The 15,597-nt window shown below is 44.2% G+C and overlaps 1 protein-coding gene across 10 annotated transcripts in view; it reads left to right on the forward strand.

The window, feature by feature from the left end:
- Positions 1 to 1,200: 1,200 nt before the first annotated feature.
- Positions 1,201 to 15,597, forward strand: part of MCPH1 (microcephalin 1) — a 245,714-nt gene continuing 231,317 nt past the window's right edge. For 8 of the 10 annotated variants that reach the window (XM_058524899.1, XM_058524898.1, XM_058524903.1 and 5 more), the window contains exons 1-3: positions 1,536 to 1,633; positions 3,599 to 3,690; positions 7,471 to 7,589. In XM_058524899.1, the coding sequence (XP_058380882.1) occupies positions 1,594 to 1,633; positions 3,599 to 3,690; positions 7,471 to 7,589 (251 nt within the window). In that variant the 5' untranslated portion in view covers positions 1,536 to 1,593. Of the gene's footprint in view, positions 1,220 to 1,535; positions 1,634 to 3,598; positions 3,691 to 3,770; positions 3,810 to 7,470; positions 7,590 to 15,597 lie in introns of those variants that run through there. The other 2 variants (XM_058524909.1, XM_058524902.1) reach the window with 2 other exon arrangements.

Consider the following 15,597-nt stretch of genomic DNA (forward strand, 5'->3'; position numbering starts at 1 on the left):
TACCTCTAAAATAATAGAAAGTTAGTGAGAATCTAGAAGAAAAAAAATATATGTAAGTGCTTTGTAAATTGCCATAAGAACACTTAGCTCTTGGCGGGATTAACTTTCATAATACATCATGATAAGTGCTAAGTAAATGTCAGTTTATTATTTCTACTATTATGAATGCCTTTTCACAGGAAAATGAAGCTTGGAGAGTTTTAGTAACCCCTCAATATCTCTAGCTAGTTAGTGGCTGAACAAGGCTCCAAACTAGGTGCAGTCTGATTCCAAAATAGAGCCTGTACTTCTAACCACTGAGTTACAATGGCGTCCCTTTAACTTCAAAACTCTGTTTTTCATTAAGCTTGGAAATAGAATTCGTTCTACATGACAGAACACCAAGATGGTATTGAAATCACTGGAAATGAAAGTTTACACATTTCGTGGCTCATTCTTTAATACACATGGCATGGATCCTTTAACTGATTCACTGGTTCAGGGAGATTACACAGAAACCTTTTATCAGCAGACAAGCAAGACCTTCCTCGCCCTAAGCGTCATCCCGGGAGAGGCTCTGGCAGACCGGCTCAGGCCTGCGGCTCCCGACGTGACACGTGCGCGCAGCCCCGGGGGGACCCTGCCCCGCGCCCCGGCACGGCGTGGGCGGGGCTCCGCTGGCGCGAGGTTTGAAGCCCGGGAGGCGGAGCGGCGGGAGGGCGGGGCTGTTCCCGAGCGCGCGGCTCACCCGCTCCCGCCCGGCGTCGTCCGCTCCGGGGTTTGCGGGCGGCGGAACGCAAGGACGACAGGCAGGCGAGGGGAATCCCCCTTGGGATCTGCGGTCCCGGGCCCCGCCCCCCCGCGAGGCCTGAGATCCGAGATGCCCCCGCGGGATGGGAGGTCCCGGGTCGCCCCGTGGGATGGGAGGCGCGGGGACCTCCGTGGGGATCGGAAGTCCGTGGTGCCCTCGCGGGGACCTGAGGTCCGGGTTCTCCCCGCGGGGATCTGAGACCCGGGGTCCCCTCAAGGGAGGCCGGGGTCCCGAGGGGCGCCGGTCCCGGCCCCGCGCGGGCTCGCCTGGATGCAGAGGGGTCGTGGGTCGGGCGCGCTGGACGGTCCTAGGCGCGCTGACGACAGGGCGGCGCCCGGGAGCCCGGGGCGTGTGATGTGAGGTGACTTGACGGCGTCGCAGGCTCTGAGCAAGGCCATCCTCAGGTCCCCTCCCCGGCCCCGCCCCCAGGTGAGCCCAGGTGAGGCGCCGGGAAGCTTCTGAGGCCCCTTATGGACACATAAGGGTTTAACTCGGATATTATGGGCCATCGTCCTGGTAACTTCCGAGAGGGCAGAGACAACTCCCCCGGGAGGAGGCTGGCCGGCAGTCTGGGCTGGAGGAGGGTGGAATCTGGGGTAGAAAAAGCCGCTTTCTTCACCCTCCGTGGGGGCGGAGTCTTACTGTCCCGCCCGCTTTGGCTGTTTGGAAAACGCGGATGAGCGGATTTCCGCGGAGCCGGAGGGGAGCGGCGCGCCTCCGCCCTGCGCATGCTCAGTGCCGCCCGCGCCCTCTGGCTCCCCGGGCCCGACGCCGTGTACCCGGTGCGGGTGCCGCCGGCCCTCATGGCGGCCCCCGGGACCGCGGGGGGCTCTGTCCTGAAAGGTGAGGGGACCTCCTGCTCCCTGGACAGGGTAGGGGTGGAGCGGGCGGCGGCAGCGGGCGGGCTGGAGGACGGGTACCCGGGTCTCGGCGCGCGTGCAGTGGGCTCGGGGGACGAGCGGGGAGGGCAGCTCGGCCTTCCCGGAAGTCGGCCGCCGCTTGTGGGGTCGGGGTTGGGGGCGTCCCCGGGTCCAGTGACCGTCCCCGTGCTGTGGGGTCGGGGTTGGGGGCGTCCCCGGGTCCAGTGACCGTCCCCGTGCTGTGGGGTCGGGGTTGGGGGCGTCCCCGGGTCTAGTGACCGTCCCCGTGCTGTGGGGTCGGGGTTGGGGGCGTCCTCGGGTCCAGTGACCGTCCCCGTGCTGTGGGGTCGGGGTTGGGGGCGTCCTCGGGTCCAGTGACCGTCCCCGTGCTGTGGGGTCGGGGTTGGGGGCGTCCCCGAGTCCAGTGACGGTCCCCGTGCTGTGGGGTGTGGTGGGGGCCGTCCCCGAGTCCAGTGACCGTCCCCGTGGTGTGAGGTGTGGTGGGGGCCGTCCCCGAGTCCAGTGACCGTCCCCGTGTTGTGGAGTGGGGTGGAGGCTGTCCCCGAGTCCAGTGACTGTCCCTGTGTGGCCCTCCCTGCGCTCAGTGAGGCAGACGGTGCAGGCACAGGGTGGGTTGTAGAGGGGTCGGGGTGCAGAGGCATGGGTGGATTTTTTCCCAGCTTTCTCCCAGGTCCTCGGGTCTTTGCAGGCCTGGGTGAATTTAGGGGCGTGGGGCAGTTGTGAAATTAGGAAAAGAAATAGCAGCTCCTCTCCCTGTTTGTGTCAGTGTTTGTTGTTATGATACCAGGAGCGACCTGTCACAGAGGAATTATTGTGTCTGGGCACTGTGCTAAACCCTTGGTTGATAGTGCCTTAATTGTAATCGTCCCAGCGGCTCTGTTTGAGCTCATTTTACAGGTGGGCAAAGTAAGGCATGGAGACTTGGGCGCTCCTCCCCAGCCACACAGCTAGTCAGTGCAGGCAGGATTTGAGCACCGGAGCCTGCCCTGTAGTCAGTATATTCTACTCCCCATCCCTGGTGAAGTCAGGGGGCACCTGGGATTGCTGAGGATTGCCCGGGAGACATATAGGGTTAGGTGTTGGAGAGGAGTGTGGATAATCAGGATCTCTGTTGAGGGACCTGGAGTAGTGTAAAGACCTTATATTCAAAAGACCAGAGGCTTTACATAAATTCTAATCAGATGTCACTGTTTTTCTAATGTTAGTATTTTGTTAACTTAACCTGACTTTTGTTTACTTTGCTCACAATTATTTAGAATGGCACACCTGGAAATTTTTTTTAAAACATCAGGTTTTGAGAAAAGGATATCTGCTAGAACAGGGGTCTGCAAACTGCTCCCTGATCCCCAAAGCCTGCCTGCTACCTTTTTTTTTATAGGGACTGCAACCTAAGAATGTTTTTTACTTTTTTAAATGGTTGAGGGGGGAAACCAAGAAGAATAATGACACTTGAAAATTACATCGAACTCACACTTCATTGTCTGTAAGGTTTTATTGGAGCACAGCTATGCTAGCTCATTAATGTATTGTCTTTGGTTGCTTTTGTGCTACAGCCATGAAGTTGAGTAGTTGTATGGCCTGCAAGGCCTAAAATATTTACTATCTGGTCCTTTACAGAAAACAGACTCTTGCACTAGAAAACTTAAGCCTGGTGTAGGAATTTGGCGAGAGCATCGGGTGTTAAGAATGTAAACTGTGACTTGTGTATGAGTCAAGTTGTTCTTTGCTTGAAATTTTAAGAACCGTAATAATGCTGATGCTGTTCTGAATAGGCTTTTAATAGAAGAAGTTTTAAAGGAAATTTAAGAAGAAAATTTAAATTTACTTTTTAATGTAAATACAACAAGAAAAAAATCTATTGAAATCCTTGGGTGAGGGATGCTAGAATTTCAAATATATTTCATGCTAATATCTTGTTTGTTTCCAGATGTAGTGGCATATGTTGAAGTATGGTCAGCCACTGGCACAGAAAATTATTCAAAGACGTTTACAAACCAGCTTGCGGAGATGGGGGCAAAGGTAAGAAATTCATTTTACCATTGCTACATATGACAGATCTCTGATACACAATGAGATATATTTGCCTTTTCTTATTTTAGGAGTTAGTACTTAGAACATGAAGGACAAAGAAGACAATGGTAAGTGGCAGGAGAAAAAAGAAAACCATGATATGAAGAGTTTAGATGAGTAGGATTTATAGAACAGTTGGTCTTAGGTCATTCGAGAGGAGAACTCTAGGATGAAAATATGGCTTCTGCCACTGGTTACTTGGATGCATGGTGCTGTTAATTAAAGTGAGGAACACAGGAAAAGGAACAGGTTTTTAAGGGAAAGATTGTGATTTTGGGGGCATATTGGAAACATCTGATAGACTTGGATATACAACTGTGGAACGTGAGACAGTCAAGGCTAGAGACCCTGGGGGTCAGGTGAGGCCCGTGTGGCTAATGTCCCAGGTGGTTAGAATGAAAAGTGCTGAAGGTGGATCCTATTAAGTATTTCAGGGGCAGGTGATGGGAGCTGTGGACCTAGGGACACAGATGGAGAAGAGTGCCAGGAGAATCCAGAAGATGAGTCTGGAAGTCAGAGGGACGAACTTCAATGATGAGATTTTAAAACACCGCAATCTTCAGAACAGTTAAGACTGAGAAGTATTCTTTTTTTTGCTTTTTCGTGAGGAAGATCAGCCCTGAGCTAACATCCACGCTAATCCTCTTTTTGCTGAGGAAGACTGGCTCTGAGCTAACATCTATTGCCAATCCTCCTCCTTTTTTCTCTCCCAAAGCCCCAGCAGATAGCCATATGTCATAGTTGCCCATCCTTCTAGTTGCTCTATGTGGGACGTGGCCTCAGCATGGCCGGAGAAGCGCTGCGTTGGTGCGCGCCCGGGATCCGAACCCAGGCCGCTAGGGCCGCCAGCAGCGGAGCGCGTGCACTTAACTGCTAAGCCACGGGGCTGGCCCCTTGAGAAGTATTCTTTATGTTTGAAAACTCTGAGGCCTTTGATGAGCATAGTGGGGTTTCCAGTGAACTGGATAAAGGGAATGGAAGTTAGTTCAGGAATCATTGAGATACAAGGAACAGAGATGGTGAAGGTAAACTGCTCTCAGAGGATGTTCCACGATGAATGAAGTATATTTGTCTGTGTGGATTGGGATTTTACAGGAGGATGGCTGATAGGCTGAGGGTAGGGAAAGATTAGAATAGGTGAGAAGATCATTGAAGGTGGGCCAGGGGTTAGGGTGAGGAGAGAGGCCTCCAGGGCATGAAATCTAAGGAGGCATTCACTCTCAGGCAAGGATTGAATGCTCCTAAATTTTGTTTGGCTCACCCTGTTCCCTGTCCTCATGCAGAGATCAAAGGCCCAGAGCAGACTGGGGTCAAGGGCAATCAAAATGTAGGGATAAGGCTGGCTTTTGGGCCTGAGAAGATACCTTTTTTGTGATACGTTGAAAGTTAGGAACCCGAGGGAGTTTCCATCTTATGATACCTACTACATACTTGGGCTAAAGACATGTTACTGTGGCTGAGAAAAAGCCATGGAACACATGAGTTGACAACATGGCTTTTGAGGGTGGTATGGATTAAGATCTGAGATCTCTTGGATCATTTTTTGTTTTTCACTTTTTATTTAGAAAATTTTCAAATAGAAAAGATGAGAGAATAGTACAGTGAACATAGACCTGACAATTGTTAACGTCTTAACATACTTGCTTTGTCGCCATTTCTCTGTACAGTATATTTATGTGTGTGTTTTTTTTCCTGAACTGTGTGAAAGTTGCAGATGTCATAATTTGTCCTTCAATATGTTTAGTTTTCATCCTTTAAAAACAAGGACATTTCCCTGTGTAAGAAAAAGACCATGGTCACATCTGAGAAAATTAATGATTTCTAACAGTTTTCAACAGTTCCTAACAGAATTCAACCACAATTCAATGGTTGAATCGATTTATACTTCTGCCAACATATGACAGCTCCATTGCTGTATATGCTGGTTCTGTCAGTCTTTCCTTTCAGCTGGTGTGGTGCGTTCTGGTGGTATATCATTGTGGTTTGAATTTACATTTTCCTGCATGTTTTCATATATTTATTTTGAAGAGCCTGTTCAAGTCTCCAGCTCATTTCCATTGGGTTTTTCTTTTTCTTCTTGATTTGTAAGCATTCTCTATATTTTTCAGTTGACCCCTTTGTTGGTCATATGAATTGCAGTATTTTCTGTCACTTTGTTTCTTGTCTTTTTACCTTCTTTATTGTATTTTTTGATGATAATTGTAATGTAGTTTATTCCTTTATGATGAGGTTTTTTGTGTGTCCTGTTTAAAAGAAATCTGTTCCTACACCAAGGTTATGAAGATTTTCTCCTATGTTATTTTCTGGAAGCTTTGTCATTTTGCCTTTCACATTTAGACTTTGAGTACATCTGGAATTGATTTTTGTATGTGATGTGAAATGGTTTCATTTTTTTTCCATATGAATATTCATTTGTCTCAACACCATTTATTGGGAAGACTATCCTTTAACCAAGCTCTGCAGTAACCTCTGTCTTCAGTCAGGTAACCGTATGTTTCAGTATCCATAAACAGTCATGCGCCATGTAACTAGGATTTGGTCAGTGACCGACCACATATATGTTGGTGGTCCCATAGGACTAGTTCCATATAGCCTAGGTATATAGTAGGCTTTACCATCTAGGTGTGTGTAAGTGCCCTCTATGATGTTCGCACAACGACAAAATCACTTAAGGAGCCATTTCTCAGCAAATATCCCCATCCTTAAGGGACGCATGATTGTACTTTGTTCTCATGACAAACCACCCTGTCTTAATTGCTGTAATAAATCTTTATAAGTCTTCCCCTTTGTTCTTTAATGTGTCCTGGCTATTCTTAGCTGTTTGTCTTTCCAAATACATTTTAGAATCAGTTTGTCAATTTACAGTATAAAGCTCTTTTGAGATTTTGATTGGAACTGGATTGATAACAATAGAGCATTATGGAGAGAACTGACATTTTTACAAAATTGAATCTTCCCAACCCGTGAACCCATATGCCTTTGTCGATTTAGATTTCTTTAATTTCTTTCAATAATGTTTTATAATTTTCTCAGTCATACTTGTGGCTATTATAAATGATATTTTTTAAATTCCTTTTTCTAACTCCTGTGAGTGTTTAGAAATAGTTAATTTTTTGCACAATACAGTGTGTCCAGAAAATTTACCAAACTCATTTATGAATTCTGTGGCATTTTCAGGGTTTTAAAAATGTGCACAATTGAATCCTCTGTGCACAGGACAGATTTGTTTCTTTTTTTTCTAATCCTAACACCTGTTATTTCTTTTTCTTGACATACTGCACTGGCTAGGGCCAGTTGAACAGGATGCAGATGTCGGCCATCCTTGTCTAGTTCCTCTTCTCAGTGGAAAGCTTTTAGCATTTTGCCTAATGCAGATTTGTACCAACTTTCAGATCCTAATTTACTAAGAATTTTCCTCATGAATAAACTTTTTAAGTTTATCAAATGTGCTTTCTGCCTGTGTTGAGATGATCATGTTGTTATTCCACTTACTGTGTTAATGTAGTGAATAATTATGATGGATTTTTTTTAATGTTCACCAACTTTGCAGTCCTAATATAAACTCACGTGATGGGGATGTATTACCCTTTTTATATATTGGTTGATACAGTTTGCTAATACTTTGTTGCCTATTTTGCAAATGTCTCCAGGAGTGACACTGGCTTTGTACTTATGAAACTGTGTGCAAATAGTAATAATTTATATTTTGTTTCTGCACTTTATCTACAGGTTTCAAAAACTTTTAACAAACAAGTAACTCACGTTGTCTTCAAAGATGGATACCAGAGCACTTGGGACAAAGCACAGAAGAGAGGCGTGAAGCTCGTGTCAGTGCTCTGGGTTGAAAAGTAAGCAGTTTCTCTCATGTTTTTCCTTAAATATCTAGTATTGGTAAAGTGTGGAGATATTTTGCATGGATCACAGAACTAGATAAAGTTTGACTTCTCTCTTTTTTTCTACCTCTTACTCGAGCAAGTCATTTAACATCTTCAAGCCTCGGTTTCCACAGCTGAGAAATGGATATGGTGTAATCCCTAACCCTGCCTAGGGAGGAAATGAGCTTGCAGGCCCTGAGACAGGGTTGTGCTTGGTGTAGTCAGGAAACAGTAAGGAAGTGAATGTGATGAAGCAGCTTATATTAATATGCTAGGGCTGCCGTAACCGAGTACCACAGACTGGGGGGCTTAAACCACAAAACTATATTTCTCATAGTTCTGGAGGCTGGAAGTCCAAGATCAAGGTGTTGGCAGAGTTGATTTCTTCTGAGGCCTCTCTCCTTGGCTTGCAGATGTCTGTCTTCTGTCTGTGCCTTCACCTGGTCTCTCAGTGTCTGTGTGCTAATCTCCTCCTCTTGTAAGGACACCGGTCATATTGGATTAGGGCCTACCCTAATGACCTCATTTAAGCTGATCACCTCTGCAAAGGTCTTATCTCCAAATTCAGTCACATTCTGAGGTACTGGGGGTTAGGATATCCTAGGAATTTTGGGGGGGACACAGTTGAGTCCATAACAGGAGTGGTCAAGGGGAAGCTTAGGAGGAGATTGAGGTCAGAGAGGTAGTGGGGCGTCAGATAATACAGGTTCTCGTGAGGTATGATGCAGAGGAGAAGTGTGTGGGAATAGGGGCAAAAGACAGAAGCAGGGAGAGTGAGGGGAGGCTATTGAAACATCCAGGCTAGAGATGTTGCTTGTGCCAGGGTGGCAGCAGTGCAGTCGTGAAGAATGATCAGATTCAGAATATATTTTTGAAGGCAGTGCCACACTAGATTTCCTGAGGATTTGGATATGAGTTTGTGGAGTAGGGGAGGAGGCAAGGATGACAGGTTTTTGGCCCGAGGAACCAGAAAGATAGCTTTGCCATTTACTGAGATTGGGAAGGCTTCAGAAGAACTAGGTTTGGTGGGGGGGAATCAGGAGTTCTGTTTAGAGGTGCTGAATTTTGGGTATTTATTAGGCACCCGTGTGGAGGTGTCAGGTAGGTGGTTGGATATATGAGTGTGGAGCTCCTGGGAGTGGTTGGAGATGAAAACGTGGGAGTCCTCAGTGTACAGATGTTATTAAAGCCACCAATCTGGATGTGATCTCTTAGTGAGTATAGAGAGGGAAGGGAAGAGGTTCCAGGATTGAGCGCTCCAGTGTTGGAGGTTGGGGAGGAAAACCAGTGAGGATAGGGTTCTAGAAGTCAGGCGAAGAAAGCTTTCAAGGAAGGGATAATGATCAGCTATGGTAAATAGGTTGAGTAAAGGCAGGTCTAAGAGGGCACCAGTGGAATTAGCAATGTGGAGTCTCTGGGATCTTGACTAACAGTTTTGGCGGATTAGTGGGAGCAAGAGATATTTGAGTAGAAGTTGGGATTGGAAACAGTGCATGGGGGCAATTCTGATGGGGGACAGAGATCTGGGGCAGTATCTGGAGGGGGATGTGGAGTGGAAATGGTTGTTCAAGATGGGAGAAATGACAGCATCTCTGTATGCTAATGGAACTGATCCAGTAGAGAGGGAAATTTCGATGATGCAGAGGCAAGAGGAGACATTTGCCTATGCAAGTGCACTGCTCGTGCAAAAGGCTTAAGGAGGATGTGGGGATAGACTAGTGGACAAGTCAGTGGATTCTATAGGATGTATAGGTTATATCCTATGGGTTATATAGGATCAAGGATAGATTATTCTGTATGGACAAGAGGGAATGCAGAGTATACAGAGACATTTGCTGCTAAGAGTGGATGTGGCATCAGGACTTGTGGAAATTCTTTTCTAATTGTTTCTGCTTTCTTAGTGAGGAAACAAGATTATCTTCTGAGAATGAGAATGGGGAAGAGGTTTTAGAAGTTTGAAGAGAACACATGAAACAGTTGTCTAGGAACCTGGAAGAGTGGATGGATCAGAGAAATGTTCTAGAATTACTACTGGGCAGGACTAATGGCTCACTTGGGGCTGGTGGTTGTAAGTGAACGTGAGGCCAGAGGAACAGGCCCGTTGTTCATCCAGCAGCCTGTAAGCGGGAAGGAGGCAGGCTGTTGGATTTAACCAGGGTTGGATTTTGCCAGGCAACTGCCATCAAGGGATACGCAAAGCAGTGGTGATAATGATAAACCATGGACTCCAAGCTTTTTAGTGGGGGTTCATGAAGGGAGTGAAGGAAAGAAGGGTGGAAAGATTGTTTGATTAACAGATCATGGGTCTGCGTTGGCTTGAAGTATTGTTGGGGTTGTACAAGAGGCTATGTCTGGAAAGATAGGAGGATGTGTTTGGAGAGAGTGATGCTTGAAATGTAGATTATGGAGGGCATACTGAGAAAATGGAATGAAATCCATGGTACCTATTCTTTTCACAGGACCGCCTTCCATTATAGGGCCAGTGAGCCTTGAGGTAGTTCTTGATTCAATAGTAAGAAACAACAAGTACATGCTGGGTGCCCTGGAGAAACCAGAATAACTATGAAGCAGCACTTCAAAGAATTTATAACCTAGCTGAGGGGGGCAGATAAAATGTCATGGTGGAGCCGTCAGGGCCACTGTGACCACAACTCCAGGGGGCCCCGCTACACTGTGCAGCGTTGCCCTGGAGAAATTTACTTAAAAAGGTCAGAGTTCCTCACATAGGGTTGAATGGCCATGCCTTATTATTAAAGTTTTTTAAATTAATAGACTTTATTTTTTAGAGCAGTTTCACACATCATCAGCCAAAGTCCATGCCTTATATTTTACTTTGCTGCTTTCGTGTAAATTTACTCTAGTTTTCTAAAAAAAAAGCAACAGTGTGACTCCTCTACACCTGGATTTCAGGGGACATTCCATTCTCCAGAGGCATTTATGGTATGTGTCTTTAGCCCAAGACAGTTCTAAAGTGGCCACTATCAGATTTCCTATCCTGGATAGTCACATAAGAGGACAGGACAGGGACAAGACCAAAGCAGTTCTAATATTAGAAAATACAAGTGAGTGTATTTTTAGTAAGAATGTAAAAAGAGACTTAAACGTTTTATTACTATGTATGTATGTATATAAATACAGTGTTATTACTAAGTGGCCTCTAGTGGGTGTGGCCTTCATGTGATTAGTCTTGGGAAAAGCAGTCACAAGAAGCTAAATTACAACTAAAGTAAGAAGTAGGGGGAACTATTTCATCTGAAGATGAAATTTTCTTTTTTCTTTTTTTTTTGAAATGTTTAAGATGTTTCTAGGAAATCTGTCTTGAATGTGTAAGTTTGTCGAATGACCTCAGCAATGTCCTTGAGCATATTTTCCTCCCTCCAGCAAAAGATCCAGGCTAGGATTCAGTATTGTTCATAATTGCCTTGTCTCTGTGGTCTCTTTGAGCTGGACCATTTCTGTATCTTTTATGGCATGGGCAATTTTGAAGACTCCAGTCTCGCTCTGCACCCTTTTGTTTAGAATAAGATGTTCTTTGTTTTGGGTTTGTCTGATGTTTTCCTGTGATTAGATTCAGGTTATGGTTTCCCTCCCAGAATGCTCTGTGAGTATGTGTGTCCTCCCCAGGGGCCCACAGTGTTCATCTGCCTCTTAGTGGTGATGCTAATTTCGATTACCTGGCAAAGTGTTTGTTGATTTTTCCGCTGTACAATTACTGTTTGTTTCTCTTGAAACGTAAGCCGCCTGTGGGGAGACAATTTAAGATCATGCAGACTTCCTGCTCCTCATCCAATCTCCCCCGCCCCCTGCCCTGGCCCTAGGGCTAGCGTCCGGTGATGATTCTTGCGGGAACCAATCTTAACTCTGATTCTTACAAGATGATTCTTTTCCAAGGCCAGCTCTTCCTTGCATTTCCCTGGCAGGGCCCTGCTATGTACTGTAATGAAGAGCCTTCCCTTCTCCCATACTGACTGACTGATCGATTAGTATCAACTCGTGGATTCCTGTATTTCTCAATGGTTTGTAATTCATTTCTGTCTGTCTGGTGCTCAAATTGTTCAGAGTTGAGTGTTGAGAGCCCTTTCAAGCTGGCTTCTGTGTCGTTGTGACATGTCCATCATTTTCATTTGAGCACTTCCTTACTGGCTGGCACCTTGTACCTGCTCTGCCCCGGCCCTGGCATCAGCCATTTCTGCAAAGACCTGTGATTCCTTTGAGTGGAGAGTAGTATTAGAGACGAAGCTGTGGGTGCTGGTGGGCTCACGGCTATGGAGCATCACTGCTTCCTGGCCTTCTGAGCAGAGTAGGAAATACATTTTCTTCCTCTCTTCCCTTTTCCTTCCCTATTTTGGATGATTTGATCTGTTAGTTTTTTAACTAAAACTCTTTCAATTATTTTTATTTACCTATTTTTAGTGATTGCTTTAGGAATATGATATAAATCTTTATTTTTTCTGAGTCTACTTAAACTTAATATTGTACCATTTCACATAAATACCAGAATACCAGAAAACTTGGTAGTTGTATGTGTCCATTGATTCTGCCCTGCCATCCTTTGTTAGAGTTGTCATATTTGTTACATCAAATGCCTTATAATCCCACAAGACACTGTGGTAATTTTTGCTTTAAACAGTTGTCTGTATTTTAAATAAATTAAGAGAAAATATAGTGTCTCATATTTATCTATATATGTTTTCTTTCTATTCCTCATTCATTCCTGAAGATCTGAGTTTCCTCTGGTGTTATGTCCCTTTTTTTTTTTTTTTTGTGAGAAAGATTGGTCCTGAGCTAACATCTGCCAATCCTCCTCTTTTTGCTGAGGAAGACTGGCCCTGGACTAACATCCATGCCCACCTTCCTCCAGTTTATATGGGAGGTCGCCACAGCATGGCTTGACAGGCGGTGCCTTGGTGCACGCCCAGGATCCGAACCTCGGGCCGCCGCAGTGGAGCACGCGCACTTAACCGCTATGCCACCGGGCAGACCCCTGGTATTATGTCCTTTTAATGTAAATAATTACATTTAGCATTTCTTTTTTTTTTTTTTAAATTAAGATGAAATTACCGTACCATAAAACTCACCCTTTTAGTGTACAATTCAATAGTTTTTAATATATTCTATTAACAGAGATTTGTAACCATCACCACTGTCGAATTCAAGAACATTTTCGTCATCCGAAAAAGCTCTGTAGTCATTAACAGACACTCCCCATTGCCCCTCACCCCTAGCAGTCATTAATCTACTTTTTGTCTCTATGAATTTGCCTATTCTGGACATTTCACATAAATGGAATTTTATAATATGTGGCCTTTTATATCGGGCTTCTTTCACTTAGCATGTTTTGAAGGTTCATTCATGTTGTAGCATGTATCAGTACTTCATTCCTTTGAGGGGCTGAATTGTATATACCACATTTTGTTTATCTGTGCATCATTTGATGGACAGATGGGTTATTTGCACTTTTTTGCTATTATGAATAATGCTGCTATGAACATTTGTGTACAATTTTTTGTGTGAATATGTATTTCCAATTCTTTGGGGTATTTATACACCTAGAGGTGGAACTGCTGTGTCACATGGAAACTGTATGTTTAGCTTTTTGAGAAACTGTCAGACTATTTTTGAAATTGGCTGTACTGGTTTTACATTCCCACCAGCAATGTATGAGGGTTATTATCTCTCTTTATGATTATAGCCATCATGGTGAATGTAAACTGGTCTCTCGCTATAGTTTTGATTTGTATTTCCCTAATGACTAATGATGTTGAGCAGCTTTTCATGGTCGAGCAGCTTTTACTGGCTATTTGTATATCTTTTTTTGGAGAAATGTCTATTCAAAAAATACTTTGCTCAGTTTAAGAAATTGGGTTATTTTGCTTTTTATTGTTACGTTGTAAGATTGTTGTAAGTTGTTTATATATTCTGGATGTAAGACCCTTATCAGATGTATTATTTGCAAACATTTTCTCCCTTTCTGTGGGTTGTCTTTTCACTTTCTTGATAGTATCCTTTGAAGCACAAAAGTTTTTAATTTTGATTAAGTTCAGTATCTATTTTTTCTTTTGTTTCTTGTGCTTTAAATGTCATATCCAAGAAATCATTGCCTGATCCCAGGGCGTGAAGATTTACACCTATGCTTTCTTCTAAGACGTTATAGTTTCATCCTTACATTTAGGTCTGTGGTTTACTTTGAGTTAATTTTTGTACCAGGTATGAGGTGGGGTTTCCCCTTCACTCTTCTGAATGTGACTATCCAGTTGTCCCAGCACCATTTGTTGAAGAGACTATTCTTTCCCCGTTAAATTGTCTTGTACCCTTGTTGAAAATCAGTTGACCATGGACACATGGGTTTATTTCTGGATTCTCAATTATATTTCATTGCTCTATATGTTTATCTTTGTGCCAGCACCACATAGTCTTGATCACTGTAGCTTTATAGTAAGTTTTGAAATTGGGAAGTGTGAGTCCTCCAATTTTGTTTTTCTTTTTCAAGATTGTTTGGCTTTTCTAGCTTCTTGCATTTCTAAATGAACTTTAGGATTAGCTTGTCAATTTCTGCAAAAAAAACTGGTGGCTGAGGGGCCGGCCCAGTGGCGTAGTGGTTAAGTTTGCGGGCTCTGCTTCAGAGGCCCAGGGTTCACAGGTTTGGATCCTGGGCGTGGACATACACACTGCTCATCAAGCCATGCTGTGGCAGCAGTCCACATACAAAGCAGAGGAAGATTGGCACAGGTATTAGCTCGGCGACAATCTTCCTCAAGCAAAAAGAGGAAGATGGGCGACAGATGTTAGTTAGCTCAGGGCCAATCTTCCTCACCAAAAAAAAAAAGAAAGAAAGAAAGAAAGACAGCTGAGCTTTGACGGTGATTGTGTTGAGTTTCTAATTAGGGAAGTGTTGCCATCTTAACAATATTTAATCTTCCAATCCATGATCATTGGATGTATTTTCATTTTTTTAGGTCTTTAATTTCTTTCAGTGATATTTTGTAGTTTTCAGTGTACAGGTCTTACACCTCCTAGGTTAAATTTATTTCTAAATTTTTGAGGGTTTTTTTGATGCTCTTGTAAATGGAATTGTTTTCTTAATTTTGTTTTTAGATTGTTCAGTTGCTAATGTATAGAAATACAGCTGATTTTTGTATATTGATCTTTTATCCTGCAAGTTTGCTGAACTTGTTCATTAGCTCTAAGTGCTTTTGTGATTTCCTTAGGATTTTCTATATACAATGTTACGTAATCTGTAGATAGCGAGAGTTTTACTTCTTCCCTTCCAATCTGGATGAGTAGTTGTAACAGAGCCCACATGGCCCACAAAGCCTAAAATATTCACCATTTTGCAGAAAAAGTTGGCTGACCCCTGGTTCAGAGCTCTGCATGATTCTCCGTCTTGTTTCACCCTCAGCTGCACCACTTTCCCGGTTTGTATCTCCAGGTACGCTGGGCTCTGTGTGTCCTCAGGCAGGCCTTTGTTCTGGGCACATGCCACCTAGAATTCTGCCTCCTCTTCTTGCTGCTTCAGCCTGTTTTGTGTTCAGCTCCTTCTCATTTGTCACATTTCAAGGGTCACCTTCCCAGAAGAGCTGTCTCTGTCTCCCTGTTTTTCACTTAGCATATTCTCTAGCTAGTAACACTTAGTTACTCTCTAGCTCAACTTTTTATTTCCTTTTTGTGCTGTTAAAACATTTGTTCATTTGTCTGTTTTGTTATCTGTCTATTTACCTCCCTATCTACCTAATCATGCATTTTGATCTTTCCGTTATAATGTGAACTCTGTAAGTACAGCTACCGAGTTCGTCTTGTTTTATGGTTGTTTCCAGTAAGTGTCTAACACATTCCTGGCTCATACATAGTAGGTGCTCAGTAAATATCTGTCCCAACAACTAACGAGCAGAGGGGGCTGTGCATAGGTTGGCCTAGAGAGAACAGAGAACATGTCTTGGGGGAAGTGACATGAGCTACATGTAAAAGATTGTGTAGGAACATG

The sequence above is a fragment of the Diceros bicornis genome, chromosome 29, assembly GCF_020826845.1.
Source record: "Diceros bicornis minor isolate mBicDic1 chromosome 29, mDicBic1.mat.cur, whole genome shotgun sequence".
Classification (NCBI taxonomy): Eukaryota; Metazoa; Chordata; class Mammalia; order Perissodactyla; family Rhinocerotidae; genus Diceros; species Diceros bicornis.